The sequence below is a fragment of the Tinamus guttatus genome, unplaced genomic scaffold, assembly GCF_059628265.1.
Source record: "Tinamus guttatus ecotype Peru unplaced genomic scaffold, ASM5962826v1 Tinamus_guttatus_pri_ptg000025l, whole genome shotgun sequence".
Lineage (NCBI taxonomy): Eukaryota > Metazoa > Chordata > Aves > Tinamiformes > Tinamidae > Tinamus > Tinamus guttatus.
This window is the reverse complement of record NW_028288559.1, coordinates 1,285,806-1,307,296: the sequence shown is the minus strand read 5'-3', so window position 1 is coordinate 1,307,296 and position 21,491 is coordinate 1,285,806. Positions and strand designations below refer to the sequence as shown.

Sequence of the window (21,491 nt, the reverse complement as noted above, 5' to 3'; positions counted from 1 at the left end):
TCTTGTTTCTAGTAGCAAGTACAAATGCTTGTATTGTTAATAGTAATTGTTTTCTCATATGCTTTTTTTTCCTGTGTCTTTTCTTTCTTCCAATAGAAAGCCATTTCATCTCCAACTGTATCACGCCTTACAGATACATCAAAATTCACAGGTTCGCACAAAGAGAGGTTTGATCCAAGTGGGAAAGGAAAAGGCAAAGCAGGTCGAGAAGATCTGGTGGATTCTTCAGGATATGTATCTGGCTATAAGCATGCAGGCACATACGATCATAAAGTGCAAGGAAGCAAGTAAGGCTGAGGGTTTACAATACAGAGGGGGAAAAAAAAAGAGGGGGAGAGAGAATATATTTGTAAGAATGATGTAGATGAATCCCACATGTTTCAGTTATTGTGAATGCTAAGACTGTGTTGTCAAGAAGTTGTTTTCAGGAACTGGAACTGATTTCAACATCTGCTGAGCTACTTGCAGTACAACACCACTTCATTACATTCCTCATGAGTATATTGGCAAAAATAAATGTATCAGTACAAAAAAGACACCATTCTGTTGAGCATTAGATAAAAACCCCAAAGCTAAGAGCTGTTATACCACACTGTCAATTCTAGAGAAAGATTTCAAACATTCCTAAGTGTCCAGCTGCCCTGAAGATGTAGGAGAGAACCTCTTGAAAAGAGGGTCTTTCAGTAGTAGCCTTTCTGAAGAGCATCCTGTTATTTATGGCGTTTGATTTGACTACTGTTTGGGCTTTTAGGGTTTTTTTTTTCAATGTCTTTTAGGGGAGTGTCAGATCCCCTATAAGAATCAACAGCGTACTATTGGGGAGTATGTGGTTGTAATAAACAGGTGCTAGCCTGTACATTTCATATACCACTTATGAGCAACTGAAAAAAAAATGCTACTTCTGAGACAATTCAATTTTCTAATGTCAAATACCAGCCCTTATTCTCCTCCTGTCTATCCTCCTTGGTAGTTACTGTGTGTACTGCAGCATGGTTCTGACTGGCTGGATTTGGTGGAGCTCATATACTAACCTGGGAGACGAGGAACAAGCTATACCTAAGAAAGTCTATAAAACCTTTTTTCGTCTGTTTTCAAGTTTGCACTGCCTCACATGTGAAATGAAGGGGGCCTTAAGATAATGCTTTAAAATATTAATTACGACTGAACACTGCCAGTCAGATTGCAATCGTTAGGTGAGTGTCCTTGTGCACACTTATTATGCACATACATTGGCACATATTCCCTTTAAGGGAGAGTAAGTGTAAAGAAAATTTGTGGCTCCTTAGAGGAAGGACACTTAAAATTAATATTCATGTAATTAGGGGTGACTTGCCCCCAAAATTATACTGCTAAAGCTGTATTTCACGACCTGGTACTTGTTTTCTGAAGCCAAGGGGCTCGATTCTCCTTTCATTTATGCTGCCTGACTCTATAATAATTGGAATTACTCCAGAGTATTGAGTTTTCACTCCAGAGTATCAGCTTTCCACTGCTGTAGCGGGAGAACCAGCTCCACAGAGTTAAGGTACAAGCAGCTGAGCATGACTTGCATGGGGCACAATGCAAAAACTCTTTTTAGTTATAAAGGGGGGGAAAAAAAAAAGCTGATCCATGTTTTCAAGAGAGCAGAACAAGCACCCTAATGTGTTCTATAAAATTATGAAAAGTAGGAGTTGGGTATTTGAAAACAGCTGCTAACAGCTCTACTTGCCTTCAAAACAAGCTCATGCGCTGATTTTAAGGCTCAACTCTAGAAAAAGCTTAGTAACTTTGTTGGTCTTCCCCTGCCCTTATCAGCCTCACTCTTAGAGTGCACAAAATCAGTGTTTGGCGAGTTGCATGTGCTGCCATGTGCCATGCAGGTTAGCAACTTGTATTTGGCTTGTGTCCAGAGAGAGAGAACTGGCTTGAACAGTTCATGTTTTGTTTTTCTGATGTTGAATGGTAGCCTTTCTTGTAACTTTGCCTCCAATGACCCTGTGATCCCATAGATCAGCCTGAAACCAAAACAACAATAACAAACAAAGGCAAGGACTTCCTCATGGACTTGGAGATTTTTTGTTTGTTTGTAATTTGTTTTGGTTTTTGTTTTGAGGATGAAGGGAAGTTTGCCAAAACTCAGCACTTGTTCTTATAAGGATTTAAATGTCTGGGTTTTCTTTTTTCTTTTTTTTTTTTTTTTCCCACACGGGTGGCTCTTATTACCTGGGAAGAGTTTTGATGTATGTGAGGATGCTCAGGATGAGAAGCTTCCAACTTTGTGAAGCCTTTCCATGAGTACCTGTTTTTCTTGAAGAAAAAAATCAAGGGAAAGAGGGGTTATCCACGTCTGTGTTGCACTGGCAACCTGTCACACTTTCAAAGGCAGAAAATAGCACACTGTGATGAGATGGCGAGATTATTCCAGCCTGGTGGTGGAAGGAAAGGAATTGGCTGGCTGTAGAGAACCTGCTCCTTTTTGCTGTGTCCCAGATGCTTGGGCACCTGGAAATGGCTCCAACATGGTCTTGTTTTTATGAATACAAAGGCTAAGCTTCTAATCCTTAAATCCTTAGCTAAATCCTTAGCTAAGTTACAGGCAAAGTGAATGTCCCTGATCTTCCAATTGACTCGTAGCTCACTGGTCTTTGAAAAGATCTGGGCACAGCCCGTGTCCTGCAGAGCCCTTTCAACAGTAGGTTCACGTTGCTCTCTCTTGCTGCTCAGCTGCTTTGGCTGGCACATCGCCGACACTTCAGCCAAGGTGCACAGGTGACAAGCTTTCTGACATGCCCAAACACTGAGTGTCTGGGTTGCTACGTGGGAGGAGTAACACACACACAGTAGGGAGGTTGTAAAATTTAACTACTTTTCAGGTGGCTGCCACACTCGTAAGGTAGAAGGCATACTGTGGAGCTGGAGCAGGTAGGGACTGGTGCAAACAAACACAAAGAGCTGAGAAGACATTTTAGATATCAGTAGTTTATTGTGAGAAATTCATTTCTTTGATTCTTCTTCTTTTCTTCTGTTAGAACTTTTTAAAACCCAGTTAAGTCGAGGCATTAGGAGAAGTCATTCTGATATGAGAGTGAGGATTAGAAGTTGTATCTGGAAAGACAGTACTTTGGAACTTTTATTCCTTTTTTACTACTGTTGGCTTGGAGGCCATGTGCTATGAAATGAAAGCACCACATGCAGCCGAGCACCAAAATAAGCTCCTACTTTCCCATTAATATCTGTGGGAAGTTAAAAGCTGAAGTACTAGCTTGAATGTTACTCATACCTAGCATTTCAGGCCTGAGGGAGCGCTGCGCAAACTGGTGCAACCCTCATGTGGTTGGCTGTTCACCTGCCGCTTCCTGTGCTCTGAGGGCACCAAGGCCTGCTCGTCCCTCAGAGCTGACAAGAAGGTTGCAGCTCAGAAGGGGCAGGAGGCCCCTTTTGCCCTGTGAAGGCTTGCAGAGCATGTGCTCTTCTCTGGCACTCTTGCTCTAGACTGTACCTTAATGGCATGTCCCAGGTGAGGACAGCTCCACCTAAACTGTTTATGCTTCTAACCTTTTTCTGGGTGTCTAAGTTCATTCCATCCAACCATCCAATATGATTTTCAGCATTTTATACTACCCAGTACTCTTTTAAGAGACTTTTCCTTAAAAAAAAATCCTGTTGTTCCTCATGTCCTTGCTTTCACTTGTAGCTGAACATGCATCAAATTGAGACAAATGTGATCAGATAGTCCAGGTAGCTGCCAGCAATAACTGCCTTTAAGAACAAACTCAAAAAAGCCTTTGCAGGATGAGGACAAGAAATAAAAATTCTAACTGAGACAGAGGAATAATCCTATTTTTTAAAAAAGGTGATTTGTAAATTTTAAATAAAATATGCTGAGGTCAAATGGGTTTTCTTAATAATAGTTTTTTGCTAACTCTCTAATCACGCTCTATGCTTTAGTTATTTGTTGAGTTTTTTTTTCAACACAATTATATCTATATGAAAATATCTATAACAAAAAGTGTTACCCTGTTTATGATTATTAAAGTTAATTATAATAATCTCACTGGAAGCAGAAAAAAATACATTGTTTCAACATTTTTATGTGAACAGTTGTCATTAATTTTAATCAAAAACTCAGAAGAACGAACAAAGGCAATGTTGAGCTTCGGGCAGGCAAGACTAAGCCACTTATTTTAAGCCACAAGATTTCTTATCAGTGGTACAGATATCTATCTGTTTTACCTTATATTTTGGGAAAGGAGATGGAAGATTTCCAAATCGTTTACATGTCACTACTTGTAGTTTTCATCAGCACAGATTCTCCTTTGAGGATAATTCATACTAAAGTATGTATTTTGCTGACCTTACCTAAACTGAAACTTCCTCTAGCAGCTTTTTGAAATCATGAAAGCTTTCTTCATGAATTAACATTTCAATTATGAATATTTCCCCCTGTTGGATCAGTTGATGCAATCTTTGTGGCAGCTAGGATTTTGTAAGATAACCCAGAAAGGCAAATGGTTCCTATGGGTTCGGCTGGCAAGTGACAGATACCCCAGCCATCCACAGCCAGCTGCAGAGAAGACCACTGTATGTCTTTTTCCAAACCCAGTTGAAAACGTAGTGCTTTTTCCTTAGAGCTTGCTCTAGTTACAGGATAATTTCATTCTTTGAGCCTGCCTCTATGTTAAGCTGTTGAAAAGGAGCGCCCTGCCTTACAGCAGTGTGATGTGTGTATTTTGGGGCACGTGCCTGTGGCATCCCTGAACAAGAAGTCGCTGTCTGCACTGTCCAAGAAACAAACCACTCAGATTTTCACAGTGGAGAAAAAGTAATGTGTTGCACTACTAGTACATGCCCTCTAAAATGACTGTTAGCCTTGAATGAGTGCCAAAATAACTACACTTTTGTGTATATTGTTTGTAGTGTGAATACTGTGTGCTTGCCTTCCTTATGAGGTGTTAATAGGTAATATAATACACAAGATGTGTACAGCTGTGTGTGTGCGTATGTATGTGTGTTTGCATACATGCTCTTTGGATCCAGTTGAGTATTTAAACCATATAAATGCTGATCCAAACCTTAACTCTTACAGGACCAAACACTGGTCCTGATGCAGCTAGATCTGTTCAGCTTGGCCAGTTGGGATGCTGCTGTGCTCCTTCCATAGCATAGACACCAGAGCTCTAAGGAGTTTTTGTGCTTTTACACATGTCTACCTTGTACCTATTGTTTTTGGAGGGAAGCATCAGATGGTGCCCGTCAGTGATTCAAATATAGATTTGTTACAGCAGGAAGAGTTCTTCCCTAGTGAGGAAGCTGCACTGCCAGGGAAAAAGCACCGGCTCCTCGGAGTGCACTCAAGAGACCATTTGACATTATGCCCTGTGGGAGCCTTAGCTGCTTCTACTTCTTTGTCCAATGCTGTGGCTGTGTGGCAGTCACACACAGGATTCATCATCAGTCAGGTAAGTACAAAGTCATGGAACATGGAGGATGAAAAGAAAAAAAAGAGTCTTTATGTCCTGAAAAGATAGGACTGGGATGTTCTTTTGAAGTCTTCAGAGTCTTAAAACGTGTGAGAGACCTTTAGTTGCGTTCATACTTGGCCCTTAAATTCCCAAATCAATGCTTTGAAACATGTCCTAAGTAAGCATGTGGCTTCAGAAGGCTACTGGATAGAGCACGTTGAACCTCCAAATCTTAACTAGCCAAGCAAATTTGTGTTTTCAGGGATAAATAACTGTAATATACTTGTTGATTTGTTTCTTTTTTCGTGATTTTTTTCAGTATATTACCTTAGCTATATTGCTTGAAATCCCTAATGAGATGGTGGTTTTCAGAAGAAGTTAAAGATATAACTGTGGGTTTTTTTTGTTACTGTTGTTTTCAGAAAAGAAATGGATTGCCTTTTTTATTCAGGGGGTCATACACTCTGGGTCGACTTTGGCTATTATTGATAACAAATTAAAGAAGTGGTATATTGACTGTGCATTCTTGAAAGACTTTTACAATAATGAAATGATAAAAAGACTATGTCTTTTGTGGACACACACACATTATTAGGGGCAACTGTATTTGTGACAAAACTATATGAATAATAAAACTACAAAAGATGCATTTTTTTCTTACATTAGATTTATGAATTAATATTGAAGTTCCCAAATGACAAAACTCGCTTAGAAAAATGTTAAGCGCTTGTCGTGTTCCATTGTAGATAATCAGCCAATTCATTCATTTTCAAATACATCTCTTGTTTTCAAATCACTGTAAAGTTGATGGCACTTGAAGGAAGTGGGCTTTGTTATAAGCTTAAAATCCTCTAAGTATTTTAAAAAGTCTTTAAGATAACGCTCACTTACCTGCAGTTATCTCTGTATCAATTTTTTTTTTCAATTACTTTATACTTTTTTTTTTGGCACATGTCACAAACTTAAATGAAGTTGTGTTCAAATAAATTAAAAAATATAGCCCTAAAAATAGATGCTCACATATATCTTTACATTTTGATCAGGAACTGTATGATGGATGTTTAGCAAAAAAAAAAAAAAGAAAAGAAGAATGGCAATCTGTATCCCCACAGTGGTGCATTATTTTAAGCTCCAGTTTACATCAGTTGAGTTTCTGTATGCCTGTACTTGCTCAAGTGCTATTTTTACAAAACCAGTAACTATATAATGTGAAATAATGTAGCTTGGGCTCTGTTCAATAGAGTTATATTAACACAGTTGTGAAATGCTGTATTTCTGTAATGTTCATGCTAAGTACGTACTTGCTCTTTACCAGGGTTTTGTGTAAGGGCAGGAAACCTCTAACGTCATGTATAGAATCTGTTGACACACTACTTTTGCTAGCACTGTATTGCATGAAATGACAAGGTCATAGACAAAAACAAGTTACAGGATGCAACAAAAGGGTGTGTTTGTGTTTATCTCTGTGCTGGGCTCAGCATGTATCAGCTTTGGCAGACTACTGCAGCAGGGAAGATATTTTTTGTGTTAGGCTTATAATACAAAGTAATTTGTCTTTACATTCTGTAAATCAGAGATATGATCGATATTGGATAAGCAGATTGAAGTTTATTCTTAGCAAGATTTTAAGTATCACAGATTTAATTATTGGAGGAAAAAATATATATATTTATATAGAAGAGCAATTTTTGAATGTTCTAGGTTGGTTTTCCTCAGTCATGAACCGTGTATTTATCCACATTATGCTTTATTCCTTTACTAGGTCATTTATTTGTCCATGTCATCCAACCTACACTTCTAATTTGACTTAGATTTTTTGCTCTGTTATTTGCATATGCCTGGATGTGCTTGCCATCAGGACCTGATTGTGAAGTGTGGAGGCAAAATTGCTTTGTCTTTGATTATCTCAAGCATTAATAAAAATCTAACTGTTAAATAGTTATATGTGATATAGGTATTGACATAGTCTTCCTATACAGCATGGTAAATAGCTTTAGTGAATCTTACTATTTCTTGTTCTTATTTGAGTTGTCTTTCATCTTGGTCCAGAAAACCAGGAAGCTGCTGTGTGCTAATAATTACCTGCAATATTTATATAATTGCAGACATTGCAAACATTAACATTCAGCTGTACTAGCATACTGTGTTCACTGTGAAATTTTCAACACGGACAAAACCTTTGCAAGATCATTTAACCTTACAAGTTTACTTTTCTTTTTTTTCCTAATAATTTATCACTGAACCTTTTGTCATTATTGGGAATGAACAACTTGAGCATAGCACTCCTTAATCTTAACTCTAATAGTGAAACACATCCTAAGCAAAGATTTCTAACTACCGGATAGAGGGGTCTGGACATTGTCCAGTGCAAAGCTCGCCAGGCAAAATCCTGTCCCCACGTCAGTCAGTGCAAAAATATTAACTGACTTTAGCCAAAATGGAAGCACCGTTGCTGAGGGGTTAATGTGCTTGGTCACTATGGCAGAGGTTACCGGGGAGCACGACAGTGATTCCCTGTTCCCGTATCTTTGTTTCTCTTAATTTAAAACTACTACTATTCAATCTTTAAAATAAATAAAAGAAACTTGAAGGGGGATCATATACTACTAGTTTGTACTAGGTTTTTTCAGGAAAAGGAAACAAATTTATATATATATATATATATATATGCAATATATTTTTACACTGTTTATTAATGCTAGAAAGTATTAAATGTATCACTTTATCAGTGTGAATGTTAAAGTAATGACAATGTTATGGGTGTTTTAAACCTTTTAAAGTTGTCTTGTTAAATTCTAAAACCACATTAACAATGGAAAAGCTATTTCGTCTATGTTATTCTTGATGTTTAGAGAAAAATGTTCAAGTACAGCAGTTGTCTGATTAGCACTGTAAAAGCTTGGCTTGAAAAGTTGTAGTGAAATTTATATTGTAAACACCATTTTTTAAAGCATAGCTTCTCATAAAGTATGTTACTGCTGTTGACTGATTGTATAAAGTTATATCCTTAGTTGGTAAAGTGATCAATAAATGCGTTACTACATGAGTTGCTTGATTTCTTGAAGTAAACATTATTTGCTATTAAATTTTGTTACCAGCAATTATTCTACAGTTTAGATGTTAAGCAAACTGCTAATAAATATATAAATTTACATGGAAGTGTGTTCTGAACAACCAGTTCTCTGGCTCTGCGCAAAATAGATTTCCTTTCATCGTTTGTTTTTAAAGAACAGGAGTAAAGCTAAGCTTCTTCATCATGATTTTCATATTATTTGCTAGAGTTCTCAGAATGTGCAGCTAAAGACCAAATGAGATCTCTCAGGGGTTAAATAACTTCTTTGTGCATAGCCGCATAACCCAGATTGGTCTCAAAAGCCTGACCTACTTCTCTGATACTCAGTGCCATTGGAGATGTTTTATTTGCCTGGAAAGTCATGTGCTACAAAGAACATATTTCTGTCTTAAGGATGCGTTATTCAAAAGTGAGTATTATTTTCCTGCTACCATGAGATAAGCCACAGCCCTATCAGAACGCGTGAGTAGATGAGTGCTCAGAGCAGCCCAGGCGCAGGGACGCGTAGCTGCCTCAGCAGCTCCGGGCGGCCGTAGCTCAGTACTGCCTGTGCCACCTGCGCAGCTCCCAGCTACGGTGTCCCTGTTCCGCTGTCCTGTGTGGAGCAGTAATGCTGCCCGTGCCCTCGCTCCAGCGAGTGCGCTGGAAACGCCTTGTGACTCGAGCGCCTGGCACAGCTGTGGCCTCAGCTAACCTTCCCTTCGCGGTGCAGGCCGTACAGCACATGTAGGCTGACTGCCGAAGAAAGCTCCTCTTTTATCTTGGAGCATGTATGGTTACTGAAGCAGTAAAAAAACAACTAATGAAGCAAAAACTATAGGGAAAGGAATATTTTTTTTCTGTTCACAAACCCCTTAAGAAAGGGGGAATAGTATCTTCTACTCTGTGAGAAGACAGGAGGCAAACGTCAGTGTTTTTCAGAAGAGCTGAGTTTATAGCTTCCAAATGTGCATGTGGGATTTTGTTTTGTTTTAATATTTAGCCTCTGGAAACACTAGTCCAACCCTTTGCATCACGTATGTCTCATGATTTTTTTTTTTTTTAAAGTGATTGCAAGGATGCCAAGATATGCTTTATTTACTCCAGGATACACACAATTACCTGAACTAATGTTTTGCTGTGTGTAACTACAGTTGTGGTAACCCACACAGACACAGTACCATCCAGTGGGACTGACAGACAGACTGCCTTTTGCCTTCACCACTGACCGCTCAACCCTGCATCACTTAGGTTTCCTGCCCTTAACTCCCTGTGTGAAATGTGGGCTGCACCTTTCCTTATGGCTGAACAACAGAAACCCCTAAACACCAATTCAGGGTCTTCAGGGGAGTGTGGCAGGTATACATAAGTATTGAAACATAAATATAAACACTGAAATATAAACACAATGACATATATGTAAACATTGGACCATAAATGCAAAAATTCAAATGTAAAGACTGAAGCATAACCATAAATATTGGAATGCAAACATAAGTAGCCTAATGTGAAAAAATGTAAATATCAACATTTAAATGTAAACATAAAAAGTAAAATAAAAAATGTGTTGTAAATATCAACATTTAAACATAAACATTAAAAGTAAAATAAAAAATGTTTTTTAAAAAAGCAAACAACAACTACAACACAAAGCAAATTCTGCCGTGGGCCCAGTACTTCCAAAGGCTCCCCTGCAGGGAAATCTCTGATCTCTGCTCCTTACTTCCCTTGGGCCATGCCAGTGCCCGGCTGGGGGCTCCCAGGGGAGCTCTGTGCCTTTCCCAACTTTGTCACATCCTCAGAGATTCTCTAGGGTCCAGGGAGCAGCGTCAGCTACAGCAGGTTGCCCCAGATGCCTATGTCCAGTCAGCTTTTAACCATCTTCAAGCATGGGGATGTCACCAGCTCTCTGGGCAAGTTGCTCCAGTGTTCACGCATCTTCACAAGACAGACATGGTATTTTTGTGCAGTCAAGTGGAGTTTCTGGAACTTCTGTGTGTTTCCAATGGCTCTTGTCCTGTGCTTGGGCACCAATGAGTGGTATCTGTCATCCTGACACTCCCCTCAGGTACTGGGACACACTGCTAGGGTCTGCCTGGAGCCTTCTCCAGGCTGAATAGGCCCAGCTCAACTTCTCCTCAAAAGACACAGGCTTCAACCCCTTCATCAAACACCTATGCGTCTCTTCACAGTACGTGCTCCAGGAAAGCAGTGTCTCTCTTGGACTGGGGAGCTCAGCACTAGACACAGCTGGGTTCCAAGTGGAGCCTCCCTAGTGCTGAGGAGAGGGAAAGATGGCTTATCAGGCTGGTTAAGCATGACTTGCCCTTCATATTCCCATGCTGACTTGTGTCCAGAACATTTGGGTGTGTCATGTGACCGGGAATCATCTCCAGAAGGAGCTCCTCCATCCCTTCCAAGGGATCAAGGCGGGGCTGACTAGCCCATCATTCTCCGCATCCTCCTTCTTATCCTTCTTCAGGTTGTTGAAGTGTTCCTTTACCTGAGCACGCTTCACTAAGGGCAAGTCTTCCTTGCTCCAGACAGACTTCCTCTCTGGAGTCTGTGGCCTGGGATTCCAGCGGGATCTCATTGCAATAATAGGCACATGCTGAGATAGCTCCCATGACAAGAATTCTGTCCAGGATGATTACACGCTTTTTGGGAAAGACAAGCCAGGAAGGCGAAGTGGGGGAGTTGCCCTTTAGGTGACAGAGCAGCTGGAACGTATCAACCTCTGCCTAGCGGTGGAGGAAGAGCTAATCAACATCGTACAGGGAGAGATTAAAGGGCAGCCTAATACAGGTGCAACTACTGTGAGAGTTTACTACAGGCCCCCTGATCAGGAAGAGGAAGTCAATGCGGCCTTCTGTAGACAGCTAGAAGCAGCCTCCGCATCACAGGCCTTGTTCTCAGGGAAGACTACAACTCCCTCATGTCTGCTGGAAAGATGACAGTGCTAGCCACAAAGAGTCCCGAAGGTTCCTGGAGAGAAGTGGTAATAATGTTTGGACAGAGGGCATGGAGGAGCTAACAAGGAGAGGTGCACTGCTCGTCCTTGTACTAACAACCAAAGAAGGCCTGACTGCAGGTGTGAATGTTCCAGTTCAGCCCTGGGGTCAGCCTTGGCTGCAGTGGACACAAGATGGTGGAGGATCCTGCAAGGAGGAAGCAGGATAATAAGTAGGATGGAAACCAGGATTTCAGGAGAGCCAAATTTGGCTCTGGAGGAATCCTATGGGTTATGCCCCTAGAAGGAAGGAGGGGTCCAAGAGAGATGGTTAAGATTCAACTTCCCCCAAGCTAAAAATTGGTGCACACCTGTGAGTAAGCAGTCAGGCAAAGGGGCTGGAGACCTGCATGCATGAGAAAAGAACTCCTGGCAAAACTCAAACAGAAGAAAGAAGTATACAAAAAAAGCGAGAGGCTACTTGGGAGGACTAGAGGAATGTTGTCAGAGGGCACAGGGATGCAATGAGGAAGGTCAAGGCCTATTGGGAAATGAATCTTGCAATGGATGTGAAGGACAAGAAGAAGGGCTTCTCCCAGTACACGAATAGCAGAAGGAAAACTAGGGATGATGTGGGTCCGCTGAATGGGCTGTGTGGGCCCTGATGACAAAGGATACAGAGAAATCAGAGTGACTGACTGGCTTCTTTGCCTCAGGCTTTACTTCTGAGGTCAGCCCTCAAGAATCCTGGACCCTGGAGAGGAAGTGTGGAGAAAGGCAGACTTTCCCTTGGCTAAGGAGGATCAGGCTGGAGATCGTTTAGGCAGACTTGAAACACACAAGAGCTGAGGGAACTGGTGGATGTTATTGCTGGGCCACTCTCTATCAACTCTGAAAGCTCATGGAGAACAGGAGAGGTGCCCTGAGGACTGGAAGAAGGCCAATGTCACTCCAGTCTTCAAAGAGGGCAAGCAGGAGGACCAGGGGAACTAGAGGTCAGTCAGCCTTGCCTCCATGCCTAGGGAGGTGATGCAGCAGCTAGCTCATCCTAGTCCACCATGGAGTAGTCCACCTGTTTTTGCCAAGGGGAAATCCTGCTTAACGAAGCTGAGAGCCTTCTATGATGGAATGACAGGTTGGGGAGATGAGGGCAGAGCAGTGCATGTCGTCTACCTTGACTTCAAGAAGCCTTTTGGCACTCTCCGCCATAACATCCACATAGGAAAGCTCAGGAAGCATCGGTTAGGTGAGTGCACAGTGAGGCAGACAGAACTGGCTGAACTGGCAAAGCTCAGAGGCCAGTTGTTAGCGGTGCAATGTCTAGTTGGGCACATTCCATCACCTCCCTGTGTGGTCACCAGTGACAGGACAAGAGGAAACGGCCACAAACTGAAGCATCAAAAGTTCCACAGGAAATTAAGGAAAAATTTCTTAACAGTGAGAGTGACAGAGCACTGGAACAGGCTGCCCAGAGAGGCTGTGGAGTCTCCTTCTCTGGAGATCTACAAAACCCACTTGGGACGCAATCCTGTGCCATGTGCTCTAGGTGACCCTGCGTGTGCAGGGGGGTTGGACTAGATGACCTCTAGAGGTCCCTTCCAACCTTAATGATTCTGTGTTTCTATGATTATGAATATGTGGGGGCTTCGATTTTTAAGATTTTTTCTGGAACCAGGGCAGCTATGCTTGTTGACAACATGGCTTTTTCGCAGTTTCATCTGCTTTCCTTTTTCCTCTAATCACATTGGTTGTCAAGGTTGGTGCGCCTTGCAGTGTGTCACTGCTATTTCTTTAGGTTTATTTACTGCCTCAAACAGCAGCATAATCTCTCTGCTGTATTTTTAGGGTTCCCCTGTGAGTATAACAATCCCCTTTCCTTCCCCATTGCCCCATGTGCATGTATTACCTCAAAGGCATAGTTAGAGTCAGTAGAGATATTAGCCCACTTTTCCTTGTGATAACTCCAGAGCCCCTGTTAAAGCAGTCAATTCAGTGTTGGGAGACAATGTATTTATTGGCAATGGTATTGCCTCTATTTCTTCGTCAAAGGTGATGGCGACATATGCGGCCTTCCGTTCTCCTTTCTCCACAAAACTGTTTCCATCAGTAAATAACTCTCAGTTGGGACCTCATAATTGAGTATCCCTCAGGTGGCATGACTGGAGTACACCATTCTATAGTCTGTAGGCAATCATGTGCCACTTCTTCTTCTTTACACAAAGGGAACAATGATGCTGGATTCACAGTGCCGGACAGCTTCATGGTTATATCCTCTTGGTTGAGCAGCAGTGCTTGGCATTTTACTGTCCTATCTAGAGAGAGCCAATGGTGTCCTTTCTGTTCCAGTACCGCCGCAACAGCATGTGGCACGTAACAGTAATTTTCTGCCCCACAGTCAATGTTCATGCCTCTTGTATTAACAGTACAACGGCTGCCACTGCCCTCAAAGCCCACGGCCATCCAGAGCTTACCTTGTCTAGTTATTCTGAAAAGTAAGGGGCTGCTCTTTTCCAGTCTTCCCAACTCCCAGCGCCTGATGTTCCCTCTCATGCACATAAAGTTCAAAAGATTGAGTCAGGTCCAGGAGACTGAAGGCAGGAGCAATCTTCAGTTCCCCAAGCGCCTTCCAGCATTCTGGCATCCACTCCACTATCTCTCCAGATCCTTTGACAGCCTCATGCAGTGGTTTGGCCATTAATCCAAAATTAGATATCCACAGGCGACACCATCTGGCCATCCCTAAAAACGCTCTAAATTCTTTCACTGATTTGGGTATGTAAATCTGTATATATATTTACATATATATCTACAGGTAAAAAGGGCCTGACCGCTTGCTTTCCCATGGCACTAGTTCCTGACATAGAGGATTTACTCATTGGTCCCTTACGACTATGTAATACTGAATATATTGCTCCAATATCTACTAAAAATAAATAATTATTTCATTCCCCTGCTAAATTGAAACCAGGGGGTCAGTTGTGGAATCTACTTTCTCAACCTCCAGGCCCCATCAATCTCAACTGTATTAATCTCTGTACTAATCTCTGCACTAATCATAAACAAATCTGCCTGCAGAACAGATACAGGTAGGGGTATCCCATTCTCTGCTTGCCTCTTTGGGCACTCATTTTTTCCAGGACCCCTTTTCACTACAACTTGCACACTGATTTCTTCCCAGTGGGATCCTACTTCCTGGATTCCCCCCTGCTCTGTGTCCTTTTCCACGCCCTCGGCCCCTTGGAAAACCCCTTTCCTGAGAGGACGTTTGTGCCTGGACAAATGTGGCTGCCAAAACGGCAGCGTTGTGCTTCTGGTCTTTCTACTTCTCCTTCTGGGTTTCTTTCCTTGCTGCTTCCTCTCTGCTATTGCATGCCTCAGATGCAATTTCTACTAGCTAAGATATAGACGTCGCAGACACCATCCACTCTCTGGTTTTCTCCTTATATCTGGTGCCGATTGCCCTACAAATTGTGTAGTAAAAGTCACCTGCTTAGTTTCATCTTCAGGATCAAAGTCTGTCCATTTTTGAGCGGTCTCACATAACTGCTCATAAACTGCAGAGGGATCCTCAGCCTTACTCTGTACGGCTTCATCTTGGGCCAGCATAAAATGATCCGGTCTGTCCCTAGCATTCTGTTTCCCACATTCCTCTCAAGCTTTATCCAACACCATTCATTTTCCCTTGGGCACGAGTAATGCATTCAGAAGCTCCTGTAAATCCTGCCAGTCTGGATTATGTTTTTCAGTTCTCATTCTAAAGGATTTTCTGGATTTTCTCTGGGTATGACCCAGCTCCCTCCTTCCAATTCATTAAATCTGTAGCTGAAAAAAGGACTTTTACATAGACAGGCATTCCCTATGGCCTCACTGCTGAACTCAGAGGAGCCTCAACCACAGAGTTCTGCTGTGCTCTACTTCTGCCTGCAATTGGACTGAACATCTCACGTTCTCTAGGTCTACCACCAGCACTATCTAAATGACTTTCCCAGGAGACCAAGAATTGCACATCCTTTTCCTCCTCATGCACTTTCACACACCTTTTCCCAGTGCTCCAAGCTGAACAACACAGAGGCACCGTCTTTTTGTCCTCAATCTTCATTAACGTGTTTGAATTGGATAGCAACAATTTACGTTTCTTTCTTTTTTCAAGATCATTTCTCAAGGAAAAGAACAAATCTACCTAAGGGATTTCCTCCCATGTATCCTGCCTTCTGACAAACAACAACTTATGTTACAAGAGTGTGTTATAAACTCCCATTTCTGACTGTTTTACCTCATCCATTTTTGTACTTTGGCCACCATTGACTTCAATATTCCTTTAATTTCCTCCTCACTAGCAGATCCCCACCAAACATCTCCCAGAGTCTCAGGATGCATCCTAAAGGAGAACGAGGGGGCACCTCCACCTGCCCCCAATCCTGTTCCCATATTATTCTCCCTAAAAGAATCTTCTTCCTGATCCTGCCTTTGCACACTCCAGTCACCACTGTCCATGCAAGTAGTTACTGCCCTTGGACAATACCCTTAGATTGTGAGTGTTACTCCTAGATGATTACCCTTAGATCTTTTCGTGCATGCAGTGTCTCCTATTACTTGTTGCGTTGCACCTTTGAGTCGCTTAGCTGCTCTGGTTGAGGAGGATGCTCGCAGAGTCAGCCCTGAAGCAAAGGCCGGTGTGCGCTGGAGTCTGGAAAGCCGCCTCTCCCCGCTGGGAGTTGGCAGGAAGCCCAGGACTATCTGACCAGGGCTTTTACAACAGTCTCATCTGGGTCCCATCGTGGTTGTCCAAAAAATATATTTGCTGCCCAGTACAATGAGCCCCACCCAGGAAAGACATTTGGTTCTTATGGGGGGACTTTAAGCATCCCAATATGTGCTAGGATGACAACACAGCTAGGAACAGAGAGACCACAAACTAGGAGCAAAGAGTTCCTGCAGAACATTGTGGATAACTTTTTCATGCAGGTGGTAGAGAAGCCAACGAGGTGCTGCTCAACCTTGTACTGACAAGCAGAGATGGTCTGGTTGGAAACGTGAAGGTCGAGGGCAGTCTCAGCTGCAGTGGCCACGAGATGTTGGAGTCCAAGATCTTGTGAGCAGGAAGCTGGGGAAGAAGTAGGATTGTGACCCTGGATTTCAGGAGAGGGAACTTTGGTCTCTTCAGGGACCTACTTGGAGAAATCCCCTGGGAAAGAGCCCTGGAAAGAAAGGGGTTCCAGGAGAGTTGGCTTACATTAAAAGAACCACTTGCTGCAAGTTCAGGGTCAGTGCATCCCTATAAGAAAGAAATTAAGCGAGAAGGGTAGGAGACTTGCAAGGATGGGCAAGGAGCTCTTGAGAAAAGGAACAGAGGATGTAAAGAGGATGGGGCAAACTCTTCTCAGTGGTGGCCGGCAATAGGACAAGGAGTAATGGGTACCAACTGAAACACAGGAAGTTTCATCTGCATGTGAGGAAGAACTTATTTACTATGAGAGTGAGCGAGCCCTGCAACAGGCTGCCCAGAGAGGTTATAGAGTCCCCTTCCTTGGAGATACTCAGAACCCACCTGGATGTGACCCTATGCTACATGTTCCAGGCATCCCTGCTGGAGCGGGGGGCTTGGACTAGATGATCTCTAAAGATTTCTTCCAGCCTCAACCGTTCTGTGATTCTGTGAAATGCTGACACCTCATCTGAATTACCCATGGACTAACTTGGGGAATTCGCATTGTCCAACTTGCCTGTTGTCTTCCATCCCATTGCTGGGCACTTCCAAGAACAGTCTGGCTCCACCTTCCCTGTACCTTCCAGACAGGTAGCTGGCAAAATCAATAACGTCTCCCCTCAGCCTTCTCTGCTCCAGCCTCTACAGAGCCTCTTCTCCCTGCACGTCGTTGTGCCCCAGCCTCCTGAGCATCCTGCTGGCCCTGCACCTTGCTCCAGTACGTCAATACCTTTCTTGCTCTGTGGATCCCCAGACTGGACACAGTACTCAGAGGCAGTTTCACTGCCAGTTGCCAAAGCCAAGGGAAGGATCGTGTCCACAGCCGTGCTGCACTGGCCTTCCCTGCTGCAAGGCCATACTGCTAACTCTCACTCAGCTTCCAGCAGGAGTATGCTAGTGGGGAAGTGAGGATAGGAAATGATCACGGAGGGTCCTCTTTCACCCCTCCTGGGAACCCTGCAGGCTCGGTTACTTCCCTGAAATGCCTGTATACCAATGCGCGAAGCATGGGGAATAAGCAGGACGAACCGGAGATCTGTGTTCAGTCCCAGCATCGTGATCTCATTGGAATCACGGAGACGTGGTGGGATAGCTCACATGACTGGAGCGCTGCCACGGAAGGCTATGTGCTCTTTAGGAAGGACAACTGGAGAGAGCAACTGGAATGCATGGAGCTCAACATGGAGTGCATGGAGTGGAGGATGAGCGAGTTGAGATCTTGTGGGTAAGGCTTAAAGGGCAGGCTAATGTGGGAGACACTGTGGTGGGTGTCTGTTACAGGCCACCTGACCAGGACGAGGAGGTTGAGGAGGCCTTCTATAGTCAGCTGGATATTGCCTCACGGTCACAGGACCTGGTTCTCATGGGGGACTTCAACTACCCTGACATCAACTGGAAGGACAACACAGCCAGGCACAAGCAGTCCTGGAGGTTCCTGCAGAGCATCGGTGATAACTTTTTAACACAGGTTGTGGAGGAGCCAACGAGGAGAGGTGGGCTACTGGACCTCATGCTATCAAATAGGGAGGGACTTGTAGGAGATGTGAACGCGGCGGGTAGCCTCGACTGCAGTGAGCATGAGTTGGTGGAGTTCCGGATCCAACGAGGAGGAGGCAGGGCTGTAAGTAGCCTTGTAATGATGGACTCAGGAGGGCCAACTTTAGCCTCTTCAGAGACCTCCTCGGAAGAATCCCATGGGCTAGAGCTCTAGAAGGCAGGGGGGCCCAAGAGCGCTGGTTACTTTTCAAGCAGCACTTCCTCCACGCCCAGCACCAGTGCATCCCGTTGTGTAAGAAGTCAGGCAGAGGGGGCAGGAGACCTGCGTGGATGAGCAAGGAGCCTGTGGCAATGCTCAAGCAGAAGGTGGCGGTATACAGAATGTGGAAAAAGGGACAGCCCCCCTGGGAGAAATACAGGAACGTAGTCAGGGAATGCAGCAATGCAACAAGGAAAGCTAAGGCACTTTTGGAATGCAATCTGGCAAGGGATGTTGAAAATAACAAGAAAAACTTCTTCAAATACATTAACAGCAAAAGGAAGATCGGGGAAAACGTGGGTCCGCCGGCAAACGGGATGGGCACCCTGGTTACGAATAACACAGAAAAGAGTTGCTCAATGCCTTCTTTGCTTCGGTCTTTACCAAGGGCAGCCCTTTAGAGTCCCAGGCCCCAGAGACAAGAGAAGAAGCCTGGAGAGAAGAAGACTCGCCCTGGGTAGAGGAAGATTGGGTCAGAGAGCACCTAAGGGAACTCGATACCCACAAATCCATGGGCCCTGATGGGATGCACCCCAGAGTGCTGCGGGAGCTGGCAGAGGTCATAGCTAAGCCACTCTCCATCATCTTTGAAAGATCCTGGAGAATGGGTGAGGTGCCGGAAGACTGGAAGAAGGCCAATGTCACGCCAGTCTTCAAAAAAGGCAAGAAGGAGGACCCAGGCAGCTACAGGCCAGTGAGCTTCACCTCCGTCCCTGGAAAAGTAATGGAACGGCTCATACTGTCTGTTGTCTCCAGGCACATGGAGGACAAGAAGGTGCTCAAGAGTAGCCAGCATGGTTTCACCAAGGGGAAATCTTGTTTGACTAACCTGATGATCTTCTATGATGGAATGACCAGCTGGATAGATGAGGGGAGAGCGGCAGATGTCGTCTATCTCGACTTCACCAAGGCTTTTGACACCATCCCTCACAACATCCTCCTGGGCAAGCTCCGGAAGTGTGGGATAGATGAGTGCACAGTGAGGTGGATTAGGAACTGCCTGGATGGCAGAGCTCAGACGGTGGTGATCAGCGGTCTAGAGTCTAGTTGGAGGCCTGTAGCTAGCGGGGTCCCCCAGGGGTCAGTCCTAGGTCCAGTCCTGTTCAATTTATTCGTCAATGACCTGGACGAAAGCACAGAGTGCTCCCTCAGCAAGTTTGCTGATGATACCAAACTGGGAGGAGTAGCTGATACCCCAGAGGACTGTGCTGACATCCAGAGGGACCTGAACAGACTGGACAACTGGTCGGTGAAAAACCTCATGCAATTCAACAAGGCCAAGTGCAAGGTTCTGCACCTGGGGAGGAATAACCCCAGACACCAGCACAGGCTGGGGACTGACCTTGTGGAGAGCAGCTCTGCGGAGAGGAACGTGGGCGTCATGGTGGACAAGTTGACCATGAGGCAGCAGTGTGCCCTCGTGGCCAAGAAGGCCAATGGGATCCTGGGGTGCATGAAGAAGAGCGTCTCCAGCAGGTCGAGGGAGGTGATCCTGCCCCTCCACTCAGCCTTGGTGAGGCCACATCTGGAGTATTGTGTCCAGTTCTGGGCCCCACAGTACAAGAGGGATGTGGAGCTGCTGGAGAGAGTCCAGAGCAGGGCTACAAGGATGATCAGGGGCCTGGAACATCTGCCCTATGAGGAGAAGCTGAGAGAGCTGGGCCTGTTCAGCCTGGAGAAGAGAAGGCTGAGAGGGGATCTAATTAGTGTTTATAAGTACCTCAAGGGAGGCAGTGAGGAGGATGGTGCTGGCCTCTTTTCACTGGTAGCCACCGACAGAACTAGAGGTAATGGCCACAAACTGAAACACCAAAAGTTCCACAGGAACTTAAGGAAAAATTTCCTTACAGGGAGGCTGACAGAGCACTGGAACAGGCTGTCCGGAGAGGTGGTGGAGTCTCCTTCTCTGGAGATCTTCCAAACCCACTTGGACGCAGTCCTGTGCCACGTGCTTTAGGTGACCCGGCGTGTGCGGGGGGGTTGGACTAGATGACCTCTAGAAGTCCCTTCCAACCTTAAGCATTCTATGATTCTTTGACTCCTGTCCTCCTCAATCCCCAGATCCTTTTGGACAGAGAAGCCTCCTAGCAGCCTGTAGGGTATCCCACCTCAAATACAAGACTCAGCCATTCCCTTGGTTGAGCTTCATGAGGTCCCTCTCAGCCCGTTTCTCCAGCCTGCACAGCTCCCTCTGAACATCAGCCACTGTCCTCCACACTGTTCCCTCTCAGCTTGCTGACATCTGCAAACCTGCCCACTCAGCCCTCCACCCTACCTTCCAGGCCTTTAAAGACAACCTTCAACTGGGAACTGCTCCCTGCCTTGATCCCCAAGAGACACTCCCACTTACTGGCTGCCACGGGGACTTTGCAGCACTCCTCACAACTCCAAGCACAGCAGTGCAGCTAGGTTTCCACCTCTCTTAGAGTCTACTCAGGCAGCTGAAATCTCACTAATTTGGCAATAAGGAGCATCAGCTGCAAGGCCTTGCTAAAGGCAAGATATACTAACTGCATCCACTGTCTTCCCCGGTCCACAGGGCCTGTCACTTCATCAGAGAAAGTAAGGAAGTAGCTCAAACATGACTTGCCCTTGCTAAATCCATGCTTGCTCCTCCAAACCACCATCTTATCCTCCACGTGTTCAGAAATGGCTTCCGAGAAACTTTGCTTCTGTGATTCTGCGCTTCCGATTCTGTGATTTGCTCGTTTATTTTGGAGCTGCACAACGCTGGGTGCACCGTCCCAACGCACCCTCCCAACCTTCCAATTTCCTCTTTTCATATTCGATATCTTTCCAAGTACATCCCTCTTGCACTGCTTGGTTAGTAGTTTACATGCAGTTCTCACACTTCTTACTCAACATAGCCACTGTTACACACGCTCAGGGGAAGAGTCTTTACCTGGGTGAGGGTCTTTTTGACCTAGAGATGCGATTTTTAGTATTAAAACAGAGTTCACTTAAGGATTCATGGGCTTTGGTTTTCCTGCCAAGTTTGCAACATGTAAAAAATGTATCCAATAACGTCTCCTTATGGCCTTGCAGTTCCAGGGTATCCTTGGTTAAGGAATGACAACCTTCCA

At 44.4% G+C, this 21,491-nt stretch overlaps 1 protein-coding gene across 1 annotated transcript in view; it reads left to right on the top strand.

Moving 5' to 3' along the window:
- The window catches only part of TPPP (tubulin polymerization promoting protein), a 38,234-nt gene extending 37,599 nt beyond the window's left edge, over positions 1-635 (top strand). The window contains exon 3 of the mRNA XM_010221198.2: positions 97-635. Within this exon, the coding sequence (XP_010219500.1) occupies positions 97-291 (195 nt within the window). The 3' untranslated portion in view covers positions 292-635. The remainder of the gene's footprint in view (positions 1-96) is intronic.
- Positions 636-21,491: the final 20,856 nt, after the last annotated feature.